This window comes from Canis lupus, chromosome 18 (genome assembly GCF_003254725.2).
Source record: "Canis lupus dingo isolate Sandy chromosome 18, ASM325472v2, whole genome shotgun sequence".
Classification (NCBI taxonomy): domain Eukaryota; kingdom Metazoa; phylum Chordata; class Mammalia; order Carnivora; family Canidae; genus Canis; species Canis lupus.
In genome coordinates, this window is record NC_064260.1 from 201,533 (window position 1) to 220,459 (window position 18,927).

Below are 18,927 nucleotides of genomic sequence, written 5' to 3' on the forward strand. Positions count from 1 at the left end.
AAACGGTTTGAATTTCTCACGAGAGACCGCATCCAGGCCCGGCGTGCGCTGGGATGTGCGGGTGCAGCCTAGCATGCGCCAGGGAGCCCAGCCAGGTGTGGCATGAGGAGGACCTTTCTATGGCAAAGCGAAGTCCTCTCCCTCGTTCCAGAGAGAATGAGGTCACGTAGCCGGGCCGCCCGTGCTCCAGCAAGCTCTGGACCCTCCAAAGTGCCACGTCGGTTATCTGGTGTCGTGTTTTCTGCTTTGAGGTTCTGATGCCGTTGGAAGTCCGCCGCGCGCTCGGCGCTCTGTTGGACGTGGTCTCCAGGCTCAGCCAGCTGCTCCCCAAAGCAGGCCACATCCTGGAGCAGCTCCCCGAGTTCCTCCGCACGTATAAAGTCACCACCTTGCTGGACGTGCCCGACGTGCCCGACTTTGACCAGGTGGGTGTGTGTTCGGGGCGCCCGGGGCATTACTCCGATTTGCTGCGTCTTTGCATTTGTTTATCTCTTTCTTCACATCTCAAGTCCGCGTGCGGCAACATACAGGGGCGGGAGTGCCTTCTGTGGCCCCGCGGGGCCGGGCATCCCCCGGAGGCTTCGCTGAGCCGCGTCCACCCATGGGTGCTCACGCATCATCCGTGAAGTCGGGAGTCACCGCACCGACTCCGCACGAACAAGATTCCGAGGGCCCGTTTATCTCAATTCCGGGGGTGAAGCGCTTTCAAAAACCTTGGGGCGTGTATTTACATATAAATAATTGGTTCACAAATTGCAAGTCGTTTGCGGCCGATGAAAACAGAGACTTGAATGCGGTCAGTGGCGTGACGCGAGCCCTTGCTGGCCGCCGTCCGCCGGGACGGGTGCGTGCGGGGAGCGGATGCGCAGGACAGTGCCGGGCCAGGCGGGACAGGGCTGTGCTCACCGCCGTCACGTCCTGCGGTGACGGGGCAGGAGACAGCCCAGGAGACCGCTGGGTAGTCGGAGGGAGTGTTCATCCCTCGCGGGACGGTCGGGGATGCGCTGGGCGCCTGCGTGCGCAGAGGCCCCACCGCGTGACAGGCTGCGCGTGCCCAGGTCGGAGGAGCCCGCAGCAGAGGTTGCACGCGGGGCCGCGGTGAGCATCTGGTGCGTCCTTCCCCTCGGAGGTCGGAGCCCCTGTTCATATGCCCTCTGTCTTCCTCCCGCTCTCAGGCTCCGCAGCAGGGTCGGGGCGGGAGCACAGCCTTCGGTTCTTTCCAGTTCGTGGTGAAGCAGGTTTGCCAGGAGCCAGCGTCGCTCTTCAGCGGCTCCAACTCCTTCATGAACCTGCCTCAAGTTACCGAGCTCCTGGGCGGGGACAAGGAGAAGTTCAACATTCCTGAGGACGCAAGTAAGACGGCGGTTGTTTGCGTCTGATCCGGTTACTTAGGGTCTCGGCCCTTAGCGCTGCTCTGTGCTGAACGTTCTGGGGGAAGGTGGGGGCTCACCGGCCAAGAGTGGCCTCCCAGACGAGATTGCGTGTGCGTGTGCGGGGGTGGGGGACGCTGAGCCGTCCACACCCAGGCCCCCCAGCACGTTCCAGGCCTTCCTACCTAGAACGTGTCCCCCTGATGTGGGGCAGGAGGCCACCTACCCATCCACCACCCTTGCCCCTGAGCTCCACAGATTTGGGGGAAGCCACATGCATTTCCCCAGTTGCAGGACATAGCGGGTTTGCAGGGGAGCCCAGGCCCCTCCCCGGTGCAGGGGAGCCGGGGTCCCAGACGCACTGGGGCCTCAGGAGTGTCCAACTCTGGGGCTTCCGGTCTTTTTATTTTTTATTTTTATTTTTTTATTTTTTATAAATTTTTATTTATTTATGATAGTCACACAGAGAGAGAGAGGCAGAGACACAGGCAGAGGGAGAAGCAGGCTCCATGCACTGGGAGCCCGAAGTGGGTTCGATCCCGGGTCTCCAGGATCACGCCCTGGGCTGAAGGCAGGCGCCAAACCGCTGAGCCACCCAGGGATCCCGGCTTCCGGTATTTTTAATAGTGGTTTTTATTGCATTGCTCAGCCAGGGAAATCTTCTTTTTGATAAACTCCAAGTCAGCTGGTTAGGACCTTCCTTATACCTCCAGGATTCCTTTACGTCACCTGTGGAGCCAGCCTGGGCCCGGCGTCCGCCATATACCCATGAGCTCTGTCCACAGGTCAAGGTGTGCCGTCCAGCGGTGGCCGTGTTAGCATTCTGGCCACCACCTGCCCCCGTGTATGAGATGCTCCCCATCAGTTATCAGTTATGCATTATAGGTTTATATCGCTTTACTTAACGTACGAAATAGATGTTTGAATTGATGCTTACATACAGCGAGCCTGGGATGGAGAGAGTGTCTGTGGGACTGGGAAGAGGAGGAGAGTGGTGGTTTGTGGAACTGGAGGTGTAGGGTGGGGAGCCCCATGGCAGCACCCTCACAGCTACTTCACAGACAGTGTGCACCAGTGCGCTCACCAGCTAATGGACCATTGGGACACCTGCCAAATATAACATGATTTGGCAGCAGAAACACGTTAATGTTATTAATATTTGATAATTTGTTGTCTACCTCTCAATTCTCATTTCTTCTTTTTTTTCTTGCATTTGGGTTTCCTGAGGATTTTTACTTGCTTATCAAATCTAATCATCCAGCCATTCCTCTACCCATCCATTGATCCATCTGTCTACCCTTCCATCATCCATCCATCCACTCATGTATCCATCCATCTATCCACCCGCCCTATCATCTATCCATTCTTCTGTTCACTTACCTATCGTCCATCTATTCTTCTATCCATCCATCTACCTCCCCATCCATCCACCACCATCCATCCATCCATCCACTGATCCATCCATCCCCACCTCTCCATCCATCCATCCATCCATCCACCTCCCCACCTCCCCATCCATCTCTCCATCCATCCATCCATCCATCCATCCATCCATCCATCTCCCTATTCATCTGTCCATCCATCCCTCCATCCCTCCATCCATTCACCTTCCCATCCATCCATCCATCCATCCATCCATCCATCCACCCATCCATCCACCCATCCACCCATCTACCCATCCATCCATTTATCCATCCACTCAACCATTCATCCATCCAGTCATTCAGCTACCATGGAGGACCAGTCTTTCTTGTTTTTTTCATACATCGTAATTCAAATGACTGTCACATTAACCATGGACAATATTAGTACCCTCCTTTTCTACATGACATACTAGAAGCTCAGAGAAGGCTAAGTGACTTACCTAAGGTCACTCAGCTCTCAAGTGACCGATGTCAGGAGTCTTGGTTTCAGATTTCTTGTTCTGTACATCTATATGTTTATGTCTTTTCTGAAATGGAAATCATTACTGTTTCAATTATGCTGATAATTTAAACTGTGACTTTAAAAAAAATATTAGTAAGATCAGCTTTTAGACATGATGGTTTAAAATTCATTGTGTAGTTATGCTCTTAATTTATATCTCAGGAGTTTCTATCAATTTTATTGCAGTTGATTAAAAATTCAACAATTGTTGAATAAAAAGAGCTGGTCTTTTTCCTTTTCAAATGGAGAATTTGGGAAGATGAAATTAACAGTGGGAATAATCACGAAGGCACTATTCATATCTTGGACGTCAGGAATCCTGGTATCAAAGCTAAGATATATTCATCGTAAATATAAATACTCGACTTCAGGGGTGAAAGCCCCAGTTCTGCTGAAGTATTATTCACCACAAGCTTAACACCTTATAATATTTTGGGGTATCTGGGAGGCTCAGTCAGTTGAGTGTCCGACTTTTCATCTCAGCTCAGGTCCTGATCTCAGGGTCGTGAGTTCGAGGCCCGTGTTGGGCTCCACACTGAGCATGGGGGCTACATAAAAATCAAAACACGCACAAACCTCATAATATTTGGTTAACAACCCTTATGCTGGTGGAGGATCTACCTCCAGTAGGTACCTATTGGGTTAGGTCAGTCGAGTAAACCTTCAGTTAAAACCAATCAGCACACAGCAACGTGGAAGCCATCCTGAGGGAGAAAGTGTCAGAGTGGAAATAAGGCAATTTATATCACAAGCAGTAAGGTCAACACTGCTTCGTAGGTGCAGGGAAGAAAATTCAGGAGCGATGTATAAAGCTAATTTCATAGGAAAAACCCGATTCTGTTCTCAATGCTGTAAGTGTTGACAGTTTTCTAGATTAAAGTTCAGGTACATTTCTGCTCCTATTTGCCGGTGCCTTTGTCAGTGCTCATATTGCTGAGTGTGTCAAGGTCACGCTGTCCTCTCTTTCCAATGACTGAAATGACCACGGTATCTTGAAATTTCTTATGAGACGGGAGCCACTAAAGCCAGCAACAGGAAAGATCATTCTCATATTTACTGCCCAAATTCAGAATCGTGGCATGAAAAATAGATCTCAGTGTGTTTCACCCGTTGTAAAGTGCGACGCCATATGGATATGCAAGGGAGCGTCGCTCTTAGTCTGGGCATCCCGTATCCTGACTCTTTCTTATTTTTATTTTTTTTTCTAATTACCCCAGCACCTTTTTGCTTGAACCTCTATCAGGAAATTCTACAGTCTCCAAATGGTGCTTTGGTGTGGTCCTTCCTCAAGCCTATATTACACGGGAAAATACTGTACACACCAAACACTCCAGAGATTAACAAGGTCATCCAGAAGGTAAGTCTGGGGGTTCTGGGGTGGCTCAGGTGGTTAAGCGCATGACTCTTGATTTTGGCTCAGGTCGCGGTCTCAGGGTCATGGGATGGAGCCCTGCATTGGGCTCTGCGCTCAGCCGGGAGTCTGCTGAAGGATTCTCTCTCTCTCTCTTTTAGTAAATAAATAAGTCTTAAAAAAAAAAAAAAAAAAAAAGGTAAGTCCGAATGACCAAGGATCTTACTGACCGTACCCACAATGCTGGGAAGCGGTCTTCAAAGGCTCGTAACGATGCACGTGTGTTTGTGTGCAGATCGCGGCTCTTGGTGGCCTTTGCCTGCTCCTGCTGTTCTGTGGGGCGGGTCCCGCTCCTAAAGGACACTTGGTGACAGGGGTGTTGTGTGGAGCAGCCTCTGCCGTGAGGATGATTACACAGAAGCCCGGTGCCCGTGGGTCCAGGAGAATGTGGAGGATGAGGGCTGGTCTCTGACTCGACGCATCTGGAGGTTAAGGATGCGTCAGAGCCGATGTGTTTGTAGTCGACGTTTCCAGGTTGATAGTGAGGCTTTGTCAGCTTCACTCCGGGGAGGAGGCGAGATCAGCTTCCTGGGAACGGCCCTGGGGTCACACAGTTCTGCTGGTCCTTCCTTCCGGGCCTTATGTGGCGCCCACCCCCAGGCACTGCAAGACTGGTGATTATTCATACTTGCATGTCCTTGTCCTTTTGAGCAGATTGTGCTGTAATCTGTGTTTTGTTTCCGAGTCGGGCGGTGGCTTGTAAGGAAGCTCCCAGGCACCTTTCAAGGCCCTCAGGGGGATGGACATGCAGTCGGGAGGACCCTGGGTTCTCCTGAGGACACGCGTGTAAGCTTCAAGTGGTCCTGACTGGAAAAGGAAAAGGATAGTGCTGGCGTGTGGTCGCGTGAGCCATTGCGTTAGTTTGTTTTGCTCCAAGCGGCTCTTGCATGACCCCAGGTTGTGACTCGGCTCGGGAGCTGCATGTAGCTCCCTGCCTTCTGCATGTCGTCAGTGACTTCGGTCTTTGTCTTGAAAATGTTACTTTGGAGGGATAGTTGCTGAATCTGGGTCTAGAGAGCCACCGGGAGCTCGTCCTCCCAGAGCTACGCTCGTAACAGGCCTGGGCACACACCGGAGCCCCCGGACACCCTTCCTCGTTAAGCTTTCAGGGGTTCTGGGTGTTCCGGGGATTTCATAGAACGTGACCATATCACAGCTCCCTTGTAAATTCCAACTTTTAAAACTAAGGGGGTGTCCGGCTGGCTCGGTTGAAAAGGGCATCCGACCCTTGATCTCGGGGTCCTGAGTTCGAGTCCCACGTCCGGTGTCGAGATTTCTTAAATCAAAGGGGAAATGTTTTCAGTGTTCTGTGGTTCAAAGAAGCCACTGCCTTGCAAATAAGAGTGAATTAAATGATAGGGCGCCGGGTGGCTCAGTGGGTGAGTGTCTGTCTTCGGCTCAGGTCGTGATCCCGGGGTCCTGGGATTGAGTCCCACGTCGGGGACTCAATGGGGCTTCTGCGTCTCCCTCTCCATCTGCTGCCCCCCCCCGACTTGTATGCTCTCTCTCTGCCAATAAATACATAAAATCTTGAAAAAAAAGGGGAAATATTAAGCCCCGGGTTTCTTGTTTTGTTATGTGCTAACCCTCGTGTCGTGTTTGGCGGCTGCTTTTAAACACTTGCCAGTCATTCGACATCCGAAGGATCTCAATACGGTGTCAGGTCCTTGCTTCCCTCGTTTTCAGCTTGTGATTTCCTGGCTCTTTGTGGGGAGAGTGGTGCGAGGTGCACCCTGGGCGCCCTGGCTCGGGGACACAGCCCTCCTCCCTGGGGTTCTGGGGCTGGGGTCGCCCGGATGGCATTCTGCGGCTTAAACACGGTCCGCTGGGCATGTCCTAGGGATTTTCCATATTTGGTAGCTTTGTTTCCTAATACTATTAAATTCAACTGTTAGTTTTAATTTTTAGACCATTTTTTTCTATCAAGTATCGATGATTATTATTTTAAAAGAATCATCTCTGGTTATTCTGAGTATCTGAATTCATACAATATTAATATTTCAATGTCCCCTGCTATTTTAGTTTGTATTAGATCATTTAAAATTGGAACGAGTGGAGATTTGTAGATCTTGCTGTGTATTTAGGAAAGCAGCCCATGTACTTATTGGTTTTCTTTTTATCCAAGTCAGTTGTTTTTTTTTGTTGTTGTTATTTTAAGTCTTAAAAAAATCTATTTCAGTAACGTGTACACCCAATGTTGGGCTCAAACTCAAAACCGCGGGCCTGAGCCACCCAGATGTCCTTGAAGTCATTTAAAAAAAAGTAAAAAAAATAAAAATAAATAAATAAAATGTTATTTATTCACAAGAGACACAGAGAGAGGCAGAGACACAGGCAGAGGGAGCAGCAGGCTCCATGCCGGGAGCCCGACGCGGGACTTGATCCCGGGACCCCGGGTCACGCCTGGGCAAAGGCAGGCGCTCCACCCTGAGCCTCCTGAGCCCCCCAGGCGCTCCTCTGTTTATGGATTTAAGATCCTTTAACGGTTCCCCTTTGGTTGCCTCAGTCCCAGCTCCCAGCCCCCGCAGAGGTGCGTGCCGTAGGGATGCTGCCGTTGGGTTTCACGGAGCCAAGGCGTGGATGTTAGCCGAGTGTGTATTTTTAGGAGGATGTGTGGGTGTGCAGCACTGCTCGTAGCCGCCGTGTGCTGGGGACCTTGCTGCTCCCGGGAGCTCAGCCCTAGGGGACGGTGGGAGGCAGCCGATGGTCTGGGGACTCGCCTCGGAGGCCGGGACACGGGTGGGTCACCCGGCCCTGGGGAGGTTCAAGGTTGCGGGCGGCAGTGGCGGATCGTGGCCCCGCTGGCTGGTGCAGCCGCAGCTGTCTCCCCGCGTCCCCGTACAGCCCCGAAGCACCCCCCTCCCCGCCCCCCAGGGCCGCAGGCCTGGAGTCACACCCGCCAACGCTTGGTTTTGCAGGCAAATCACACCTTCCACTTCGTGGACAAGCTCACGACCTTGGCAGAAACACTGTTGAAGATTTCCAGCATCTTTCAGAGCGGCGGCAGCGGCCAGATGCTTAGCCAGCTGCAGGTGAGGGGGGGGCACCCGCGGGGGAGGACGAGCTGGGAAGCAAGCGCTGCCCATCGGGGATGCCCATTGGGGGCTGTTGGTGGGCAGAGGCGGCGACCCGGCGTGGAGCACGTGGGGCCGGTGAGGGGAGCCAGGCTTGCTCTGCACCACAGGCCGCTGTCGCGAGCACGACGGATGGTCTACCAGTGGCTGCTCGTTCTTCAAGTGGCATAAGCGGGGGCACGATTGCGTCCTTGTGTCTTCTGAGGGGTGTGTGGGCTTGTCCCCCGGGGTCTGTTAAGGGCTGGGCTTTGGCTCCCTGACCTCGTGGGCCAACACCCTAATGTGCCCCTGACTTGGGGCGTGGGGCCTACGCTGGCCTCCCCGGCACCCAACGACCGTGGACTCAGGACTCACGCAAGCAGGCCACGGAATAGCCGGGCTGAGCATGTGCCCATCCGCCCCCTGGGGCCTGCCAGTGGGCACCATGCCCGTGCGTGCTTGTCTGGCCTGATTCCTGTGCTCCCAATGTGCTCCCGACAGGCAGGTGAAGGCCGGCCCGACGGGCTCTCGTTCCCGGTCTGGCTGCACAGCGCTGTGTGGTCTGGGACTGGTCCTCCCCCCACCCCGCCTCAGGCCGGGACTCTGGCCGCACCAGGAGCCAACAGCCAGTCGCCAGCTGTAAAGCAGTCGGGCTGGGCCCCGGAGACCCTGCTGGGCGCGCAGGGGAGGCTGCGGTGTCCAGGTCCTCCTGCGGGTGGATGCTGCGACTGGGCTCGGTGACGTGCCGCGCCGTGCGGGCAGCAGGCGAGGGAGCAGGGCCGTGCGGACCAGCGAGCCCTGGGTGCAGCGGGGGAGGCCGGACGGGGGGAGTGACTCACTGTCCCTTCGCCCCCTGGCACGGCCGGGGCTGCCGGCACCCAGGCCGACCCAGGGCGTTCCAAGCCCCCGGGCCCGTCCTGGAGCGGAGGGCCGGCGTTGCTGGTTCTCAGAGCGGCCCCCACAGTGCGAGCGAGACCTTGGGTAGAGCAGGTGTTTCCCGTTCGAGGAAAGGCGGTGGTCTCTACGCCGGGCTTCTCTCTTTAGGAAGCCCTGAGGAACAAGTTCGTCCGCAGCTTTGTGGAGAGCCAGCTGCACCTTGACCTAGACGCGCTGAGCGGGAAGCTTCAGACATATGGTGAGTGTGCGGGTGCGGGTGCAGGTGGGAGGGGGGCCCGCCCCCGGGCAGCCCTCGTCCTGCCTCCCCGTTTCCGAGTGATGTTGGCTGCGCTCCTCCTCTCGGGCTTCTGGAGGCTCGTCCGCAAGGCTGGGTATGCCCTGAGGTGGCTCGTACCCGGGGTTTTCTGATTTATCATTGAGTCAGGGCTTGTGCAGCAAGGGACTGGCCGAAACGGCAGCTTCTGACGTGAGGGCAGGAGTCACGGAGCCTGCACGTAAGCTCCGGAGCAAGTGAGTGGCCCTGAGTTTACAGTCGATTGAAAGCTGCTACGTCGGCTTGCAGATTCGTAGCTCGGGTTAGAAAGCTCTGGGAGCCCACCACGCTCACGCCGCGCATCCGTAGTGAGGGCACGGACTCATCTAGAGGTCGGGCAACCGCGTACTGAGCCCGCAGGACAGTCGGGGTCTGGGCCGGGACCTGGAGACCCACTGGCCGTCCAGCAGGGCGCACATGGCCGTGTGGGGGCTGCGTGGGGGCCGTGTGGGGGCCGTGTGGGGGCTGCGTGGGGGCGAAGGCACCCTGACAGGATCGAGGCTTGTGAGGTGCCCCCCGGGCCTGTGCTCAGGGGCCCAGCCCAGTCGGGGGCTAAATGGGAGTAAAGGAGGGTCCCCGGGGGCGGGGGAAGCGTGGGAGGGCATCTCTACAGCTCTGTGGCTGAGCAGCGGAGGGGCTGGTGGTGCCCGTGGCTCCACCAACCCCCCTCCCCCCAGCAGGAGGCTTGCAGGGGCTCGGAGGCTTGTGGGGGGCTCGCGGGGGCTTGCAGGGGCTCATCGGGGCTCACGGGGGCCTTGCAGGGGCTGGGGGGGCTTGTGAGGGCTCGAGGGCTCATGGGGAGCTCAGGGGGGCTTGTGGGGGCTTGTGGGGAGTTCATGGAAGCTCGGGGGGCCTTGGGGGCTCAGAGGGGTTTGTGGGGGCTCGCAGGGGCTCGTGGGGAGTTTGGGAGTGCTCACGGGGGCTCAGGGGGGCTCGTAGAGGCTTGGGGGGGCTTGTGGGAAGCTTGGAGGGTCTTGTGGGGGCTCGGGGAGGCTCGGGGGGGCTTGTGGGGGGCTCAGAAGGGCTTGTGGAGGGCTCGCAGGGGTTCGTGGGGAGCTCGGGAACACTCATGGGGGCTCAGGGGGGCTCGTGGAGGCTTGGGGGAGGTTGTGGGGGGCTTGGAGGGGCTTGTGGAGGGCTCAGGGGGCTTGCGGGGGTCGTGGGGAGCTTGGGGGGGCTCATGGAGCCTGGGGGGCTTGTGGGGGGCTTGGAGGGGCTTGTGGGGGGCTCGCAGGGATTGGGGGTGGCAGGAGGCACCATACTTCCAGTTAGGAGAGAACCAAATGTGCTAAATTCACTCCTTTAGAAAAATTACTGGTATTTAAATGATTTCCCTTTCATTTTATCTCTTAAGTGGGCTCCAGGCCCAGTGTGGAGCCCAACATGGCACTTGAACTCAGGACCCTGAGATCCGACCTGAGTGGGTCACTTAGTGGACCGAGCCACCAGGCGCCCCAAGTTAACGACATTTAAAGATAAATGTCACCGCCTCGAGTCATTTTTCAAGTAATTAAAACGTACCCTTAAAGAGCTGATGCCGTTTCTGGACTTCCTGGAGCCGCGGTCCCTGCAGTGGATCCGGGTGTCCTGCCCGAGGCAGAGGCGCAAGTGGCCCCGCTGCTGTGAACACGCGGCCTTCCCGGGAGCTTCTACGAGGGGGGCCCAGCGGCTCACGGGAGCCCCCGTGGCTCAGTAGAGTCGCTGTCAGAGCCGAGCGATGTGTGGGATGTTCCGCTTCAGCGACAGATTTCAACGTGCGCTCCCCTCTCTCTCTCCCTCTTCTAATTTTCATTTTTTGATTGCTCTTGTCGGAGGGTCATCGGTTTTCTTAGTGTTTTTTTTTTTTCTTAGACAAATGTTTGGCTTTAGTGATAATTCTGTGTTTTAAAAAATTTTTTTTTTAATTCTGTTTTCTATTTCATTGACTTCTGATGTTTCGCTCGCTTTTCTGTTTTTGGTTCTGTCCTTTGACTGATTTGTCTTTTTTTTTTTTTTTTTTTTGTAGCTTCTTGAGCGAGATGCTTAGATCTATGATTTGCACCTTTCCCCCTGGACACACACATGCTCATGACCACACGCTCCCCCCCGGACACGGCCTCGTGGCCCCTCGCGCGTTTTGCTACGTTCCACTTTCTTAGCTTCAGTGCCGTGTAGCTGTTTTTGATCCTTGGGCCGTTTGGAAGTTGATTAGCTCACTTTCTAAATACCTGTTATTTTCCATTATTTTCCATTTATCTCTGTGTTGCCGGTTTCCAGCTGCCACGGTGGTCAGAGCACCCGCTGTCAGTGCGACTGCAGTTGTTTGGACTTATTGACACCTGACACCCCCCCCCCCGCCCCCGCCCCATGGCTGGGGCGCCATCCTGTGTCTCCTGATTTGCTTTCTAAAGAATTTGATGTATTTACTTATTTGGGAAAGAGAGAGCACATGGGGGTGAAGGGGGAGGGTGGTTAGAGGCAGAGGGAGAAGCAGACGCCCCACGGAGCAGGGAGCCCAATGCAGGACTCGATCCCAGGACCCTGAGACCATGACCTGAGCCGCAGGCAGACGTGTCACCGCCTGAGCCCCCCGGGGCCCCTTGTCTGTCTAAACCCGAGGCAACCCACTGGCACCCCGAGTTCCCTGACTCTACGAGGCCACGGGGTTCATCTGCAAGCCGCCGGCTGTGTCTGCTTGGCAGCTTGGCCACCTGGCATCCAGGACGTGTCCCCTGCCCTGTGGTCCCACGAGGCCAGGTCTCTGCTCCGGGCTGCTCCCCATCTCCCGAACAGCTCCGTAGGCGAAGCGGCCTCCCTCCCATGGCGGGCGACGACAGAGAAACTTCGCCAATCAAAGCCACTTTCCACTGCAAGGGGCGCCAGGGCGGCCCAGCGGCTTAGGCGGGTCTGGCTCCTGGTTTTGGCTCGGGTCACGGTCCAGGATCCTGGGGTCCAGCCTTGCATCGGGCTCCCGGGTTGGCGTGTCCTTGTCCCACTGCTCTCCGCTCACCCGCCCACTGCCCACGTGCGCTCTCACACTCTCAGGTAAATAAAATCTTAAAAAAAACCCCACTTTCCAGCATAAAGCACAGAATCATTGGGAACTGCTCCCACGGCCAAGCCGTGCCCTGCTGACTTCTCCACCACCACTCCCGAGCTCTCCTGCGGCAGCTACCGTGTGGGGGTGATGTTACTCGTCCCTGTGCCCCCAGCTGGCTACCGCCTCCCGTGTGTCTCATGTGTCTGGCTCTTGACGGCTCCCGGGGCCTGTCACCGTGCACGGGAACCTCTGCACTCAGCCTCTACCCACCGTGCTTGGGAAACAGGGGAGCGAACGCCCACGGGGCATCCGCCGTGGCTGCTGCCACCCACAGGCACCCAGCCTTCGTGCGTGTGTGAACAGTGTCTGCAGACCCCGGGGCGTGGATGCCTCCTGGCAGTGTGCCGGGGCCCACAGAGGCACAGAGCAAACTTGGTGCACCCCCCAAAAGCATGCATCACTTTTGCTTCGGCATCTGGGGGAAAAAAGAGACATAATTTTATATAAAAACAAAAGAGGCTAGAAGATGGTAACATTTTCCTGGGGAGGAAAATCACTCATTTCACAAAGTTCTCTTCCTGGAAGGGCTCTCTTGGGGATCCCGTCTCTTCCTTGCGGACACCCCTCGGCCGCCCTCCACTCTCCTGCGCTCAGGGCCCACAGCGAAGCACCCGAGAAGCACCGCATGGCTTTTTGCTGCACGGAGCCGTGCCCGCTGGAGTCCCCAGGGCCACGGGATGGGGGGTGCTGGCGTCAGCTCCGCCCCTGTGTCAGCTGAGCCAGCCGTGCGGACCCTGCCATCCGTGTCTCCACAGCACATAACCTGGGTGCCCAGCTCTCTGTCTCGGTTGGGGTGGAGGTGGTGGCTGGCGATCTGGAAGTCTGCCCACCATGCGGAGCAGAGCTCTGATCGTGCGGCGGCGTTGGAGCGGGCATCCGAGGAGCCGCTATCTGCTGGGATCAAGGCAGCACCCTCCGTCTGTGCCTCTGCTGCAGGCGGGTTTTCTCTAGTCTATCAGTGACTGCGGTAGTGGACACCCCGGTGGGCGCTCAGCGTGCTCCAGACAGTGAGCGCCAGACGGCTGACGGGCGTTTTATTTCAGGTGATCTTTAGAAAAACACCGCAGAGCAGATTATGATCGCCCGCGTTCCATGAGGATGAAACGTAGGGTCTCAGGGCCAAGCAGACACAGCTGCCCCAGGGAGTGGGGGTGGACACCCCGGCCTGACCCTGACCATGACCCGGTACGCTGCACCCCCACAGCAGATGTGGTCCAAACCGAGGGACTTCCCTTAAACTGAACCCCCGTGGCCTCTCATTGCGCGGAGAGGCCCGTGGAGGCGGGTCCTTGCGCGGTGTCTCGGCCTGGGACCCGGAAGGGGCAGAGTGAGAGCGGCAGCGAGTGGCCGGGGCTCAGGCCGCTTCTCCGTTCCTTGGGACCGTCCCGTTTCAGCCGCCGGGACAGGGTGCATGAAACCGCCTTAACCGTGTTCCCTGGCCACGGACAGTGCCAAAGCCTGGACGCGTTAACGGCTCTTTTCCACCCGCATCGAGGTGACAGGGATAGACCTTGAGGGAATTGCTCATTCATCTCTGGCCTTTGGGGCTCACGCTGCCCGTCAGAGCGGGTCCACGCCGAGCGGGTGAAGCCCGGAAGCCGGGAGGAGAGACGGGCAGGCGGACCGGCATGGAGGGAAGTGATGATGCTGAGGCCGCCCCAGGGGCGCCCGGGGAGTGGGCACGGCAGGGGGGGGGGCATCAGTGGGAGCCTGGGGGCATCCGGAGGTGCAGCAGGGCCTGCGGGGGGGCCACTACCTGCTACCACATGGTGGACAGGTGACAGGGCCTGCAGCTAGGGGTCGACCCGGACCGTGGGGGGACCACGAGGACCCCAGGGGCTCACGCACAGGACACTTGTGAATGGGCCACCCCAGGCTCACGCTGAGCTGCAGGGTGGGCTCAGGATCGCCCTGGTCCTGCCTGATGTGTGCTCGCTCCTTCCCTCGATGCGGCGATGGCTGCACCCCCTGAGGCATTGCCCGGTTTCTCGCAGTGACCGGTAGGGTTTGCTCACAGCGAATCCACTTCACCCTTTTAGGAGCAGGGACGCCTGGGGGCCCAGGGCGTGACCCCGGGGTCCCGGGATCGAGTCCCACATCGGGCTCCCTGCATGGAGCCTGCTTCTCCCTCTGCCTGTGTCTCTGCCTCTCTCTGTGTCTCTCATGGATAAATAAAATCTTTAAAAAAGAGTAAAGTAAGACATAGCGAGAATGTCGACCAACACGTGCTGTAAAGCATAGTCTATACTTCTACTGTGAAGACTAGAAATCATCTCCACCTGGGGTCCTTTCTAGAAGGTTCTTGTCATGCTTCCGTTTCTTGATGGATCCCCGTTGCTGGCTCTGGTTCCAGTTGTCGGCGTCCACGGCTCAGGGATGGTCCTGTGGAAGCGGGTCCCGTGGCTGAGGGACGGGCCTGGCCTCTATACTGCCCTGTGTCTATGCGGCTCTGATTTGCTGTGTGTGTGTGTGTGTGTGTTGTGGGTGTGTTTCCGTGTGCGGTCACCCCCCCTTGGCTGGGCCTTTCCTGTCCCTTATGAAGTCCCAAGCAGTCTGCTTCTTGGGGGTCCCCTAAGGGGCGAGGCCGGAGAGGAGGGTGTGGTCCACCCCAGCAGGCTTCAAGCACGCTGCTGCAGCCCATGGTGACGCATGACCTCGGTGTCCCTGGCGGGCCTGATGGCATCTCCCTGCTCCCACCCCAGTATGCTGAGCACATCTGTAACCGCCCCCGTCCCTGGCTGGGTCCTGGGTGTGCCGCCCACACTGCCCCACTCCGCATTGTTTGGGTTTTCCACGTCTCTCCGTCCGGTGCTCCAGCTCTTCCTTGGAGCCCGACCTCACGTACCGAGTCCCCCTCGGTCTCCGGTCCAGGTGAATGGTCCACGTCCAGCCTCGGAGGCCCAGACCTTGCCAGCTTCAATCCCGGCTCCGTGTCCATTTCAAACGCGCACACCTGGGCAGGCTGGACCAGGTTTGGCTTTCCTTGGCATCAGCGCTCCTTGATCCCAGATCGCTGTTCCTGCAGAGTTAATGTGACCGGGTGGGTGGTGTTCACAGAACACTTGCTGTGTGGCTCAGGGCTTGTTTTCTGGAATTCCTTGACACCAGGTTGGGACACTAGCATTGTTTGGCTGGGTTCTCTGTGTACAAGGCCTTCTGTGCTGCTCATGGGCTTTCCCTGGTTTCTTCTGCATGTTGCTGGCCACCTGGTGTCCCTGGGTCCCGCCCTCTGCCCCTCTATGGCTTCTTTTCATCCCCATGAATGGATCAGCATCACAGGACTGCAGAACCGGGCACCTGGCTGGCTCAGTCAGTGAAGCCTGAGGCTCTTGATCTCAGGGTCATGAATTCGAACCCCACCTTGGGTTTGGAGCCTACTTAAAAAAGAAAAAAAAACAAAAACAAAAAAACAAAAGCAAACCAAACCCAAACCCAAAACCAAAACCCAAAAGGCAGAGTTGGCACTCAGCAAATAGATAGCACATCTTCCGTAGGAACGAAGTGTGACTCTCCAGTCACGTGCTCCATTGAAGGGATTTATCTCCTCGCTGGGCTGAGAGAAGGTCATGTCCTGTTGCACTCTGTCCCCAGGAGGCGAGCTGGACAAGGTGTTTGCCCGTGGGGGTGCCGGACGCATCCGCTTCCTGGGCCGGGTCTTGGTCAACCTCTCCTCCTGTGTGGCGCTGAACCGCTTCCAGGCCCTGGAGTCTGTCGCCAGCCTGGAGGCGAAAGCCCAGGAACTCATGCGACACAACAACTTCTTGGCCAGTAAGTATCCAGCGAGAAACACACTCGGGCAGGCACGGGCTCCAGGGCGCTTGCCGCTCTGCGTCGGTCTCCCCCGCCGCGTATGACGGGGGCTTGAAAAGAAAAGACGTCCTTTCCGGTTAAACCAAACCAAGCAGAAAGACTCACTTTGAGCGGTGAGCTGTGGCTCTTGGCGTCTCCCATCCCGGGCTGCCCGCCATTCGCGGCACCTGTTTTACTAGTTCATGGTGTTGTTTTAACGGTAAAATCTCACTTGATAAATTGCATCTCCCCGATTAAAGTCATGCTCTGGTTGCCTCCTCACTTTTACTTTGATCGCAGCAGCTTGACGCCCCGGGGGCACGTGGAGGCAGGCCACGGCCAGTTCCCCCGCTGTCACTCGTGTGCCCGTGTCCAGGATACACACCAAGCGTGCTCCGGTCTTGAATGAACAGGGAGTTATTCTTTCATTTGGGTTTGCGTGCGTTTGCTGAGGGCTGCCGTGACACGGGACCCCAGGCTGTGGTCTCAGCAACAGAAATCTGTTTTCTCACGGTTTGGGCCAGAAGTCTGTGGTCGAGGTGTCGACGGGGCCGGCTCCTTCTCAGGTCGAGGGGACCGTGCTCCAGCCTCCCCTCGGTGTGTCCACTGCCACCGTCTGGGCCTCATGCCGGGGTCTCTCCGTGTGGGACCACGTTCCCCTCCGAGGACACCTGGATGTCCTGGATGACAGCCCACCCTGAGGAGCTCCTCCTCCCTTGGCCTCGCTGAGGACGCGGTCTCCTCGTGCGCTCGCATTCTGCTCTGCTGGGCGCCAGGACTTGCGCGCGTGAACCCCGGAGCATCCCGTTCCACCCCCAGCATGCGTGGTGTGCGACCCTCAGAGAATTCGTGTGCCCGACACGGTCCCCGTGTTTGCATTCGAGTGATCGATCCATAACCCGAAGGCACCAGTTCCTTGGTTGAAATTGGAGCCCAGCTGGGCCTCGGTACATCATGCGATGCGACAACTCTCTGTGTCCCGCGTCGCTCGCCGCTGTCACCACACCGTTGACCACATTCCCTTCCATCCCCCAATATCCTCCTCCTAACCCTGCAAACCTGTTCCTCCCCTGCCTCGTTCTCAGAAAACGGAAGATTATCTGAACAGCCTGGTGCCATTTTCCAAGTTCTATAAAAATGCGAAAGAAATCATTTTGGTACAAATTTTTCTGGGTACAGATTATCTTGTTGCAAATAATCAATGACACACGGTATGGATTTGTGGACGGGTGCCTGCCTGCACTGCCCCCCCGGGACGCGGATCCTTCCCTGGAGGGCATGGGGCTGAGTCTGGGGGCCTGTGGGGCTTGGCCTCCCTCCACCTGCTCGGGCCGTGGGGGAGCCGCCCTGAGCGCATGGTGACCCCCGTTCCCTTTTCTGCCGGCAGGTATCATATTCAACAGTTCGCTGGCCGACCGTGACCAGGGGACGCGGCCTGTGCGGCTGCCCCCCCACATCACCTACACCATCCGAACCAGCATCTTGTACAGCATGAGGACAGATCTGGTGAAAAATCCTCTCTGGAAGTTTCATCCTCAGAACCTACCGGCCGATGGGTTCAAGTACAACTACATCTTTGTTCCCTTGCAAGACATGATCGAGAGAGCCATCATCCTGGTGCAGACGGGGCGGGAGGCCGTGGAGCCGGCCGTGCAGACGCAGGCTATCCCATACCCGTGCCACACCAGGGACCTGTGAGTAGGCCCCACACAGCCACCCGCCCGCGGGCTCCTGCTTTACAGTGAGATGTGCTTTGTGTTTGGATCTCTGAGCAGAGGATGTCTCCGAACTCCCCTGTAGGTGTTTCGAAGAGCATTTAAGGGAAGTCCACGCCTCAGTTTAATTGCGTATGATTGCCTTCCTGCATCCGGGTGACCCATTCCCAGGGGGAACTGCGGGAGATTATGGGATGGTGCGGAAGGTCACATTTGACACCAGGCGTCCGTAGCTTTAAAGACCCTTCAGGAGGAATCTGAACAGAATTCACAGGTTTCACATGCAGACCCTGAACAGTCGGCCTGCTTGCAGGGAGGGGGAGGGTTCAGAGGCCGTGGGGGTGGCTTAGGGGCTCGCGAGGCCATCTGAGGACACCTGGGGTTAGCTCCTGACCTGGCTGGTGATGTCCTTGTGGGAGAGAAGGGATGGTCGGTTATGGGCTGGAGCAGCTGGAGCACATCACTGGAAGGACAGTGGGGCCTGGGCCAGATGGGGCTTGCAGAGTGGAGCAGAGGGGGTGCCCCACTGGACGCGGACCCACAGGTGTGGCCGGGTGGTCAAGAGCTCGGCAGCCACAGTGCTGCACGGGTGGGCTCAGCCCTGAGGGATACTCTTCCTGGAGCGTCTCGTCCTGTGTCCCAGCGAGACTCCCCGGGAGGCAGGTGTGGGGAGCACAGAAGAAGGGGGTGAAGGGAGGCCGGCAGAGGGGCCACCTGGAACCTGTCGGTGATGGGGCAGGCAGTAGATGCTCGCCCTCCAGGGGCGCCACAGAGCAGGGTCCGCTGCACAGCAGCCACCTGACCGGGGCCACGCCCCCTGACCGGACACCTGCCTCGCCCCCTCCTTGCCTGGCCGCACACCTTCCGCACCACGGCTCCCTGGAGCCTTTTCATGAAGCAAAACCTGGTTGCTCAGGAGGTACCCTCCCGGGGCGGCCTGAGCACAGGCTGCACCCGCGTGGTTGCTTCTCTAGGGGTGTCAGAGCGCGGTGCCCAGGCAGAGGGTCAGGAGCAAGACACCGTTTGGAGACAGAGGTCATCAGATGACCAGGGTGCCATTGGAACCAGGACTGCCTCGCTATGCGGATCATCTGAAAGCCCCTTACCCTCCATCTTTGTAAAGTGAAGACTACTTTCAAAGTGATGATCGTTTTGGCTTTGGATGTTTTCAGCCATTCCTTCTCTGCTCCTGAACTATTTTTTTTATTTTTTTTATTTTTATTATTTTTTTTTATTGGTGTTCAATTTACTAACATACAGAATAACACCCAGTGCCCGTCACCCATTCACTCCCACCCCCCGCCCTCCTCCCCTTCTACCACCCCTAGTTCGTTTCCCAGAGTTAGCAGTCTTTACGTTCTGTCTCCCTTTCTG

The 18,927-nt window shown here is 57.1% G+C and overlaps 1 protein-coding gene across 1 annotated transcript in view; it reads left to right on the plus strand.

Annotated features, from left to right (window-relative positions):
* Window positions 1-18,927, plus strand: part of ABCA13 (ATP binding cassette subfamily A member 13) — a 188,739-nt gene that overhangs the window by 35,487 nt on the left and 134,325 nt on the right. Inside the window, exons 17-23 of the mRNA XM_049096779.1 lie at window positions 252-425; window positions 1,176-1,353; window positions 4,514-4,653; window positions 7,626-7,739; window positions 8,805-8,895; window positions 15,641-15,817; window positions 17,226-17,532. Coding sequence (XP_048952736.1) covers window positions 252-425; window positions 1,176-1,353; window positions 4,514-4,653; window positions 7,626-7,739; window positions 8,805-8,895; window positions 15,641-15,817; window positions 17,226-17,532 — 1,181 coding nt within the window. The remainder of the gene's footprint in view (window positions 1-251; window positions 426-1,175; window positions 1,354-4,513; window positions 4,654-7,625; window positions 7,740-8,804; window positions 8,896-15,640; window positions 15,818-17,225; window positions 17,533-18,927) is intronic.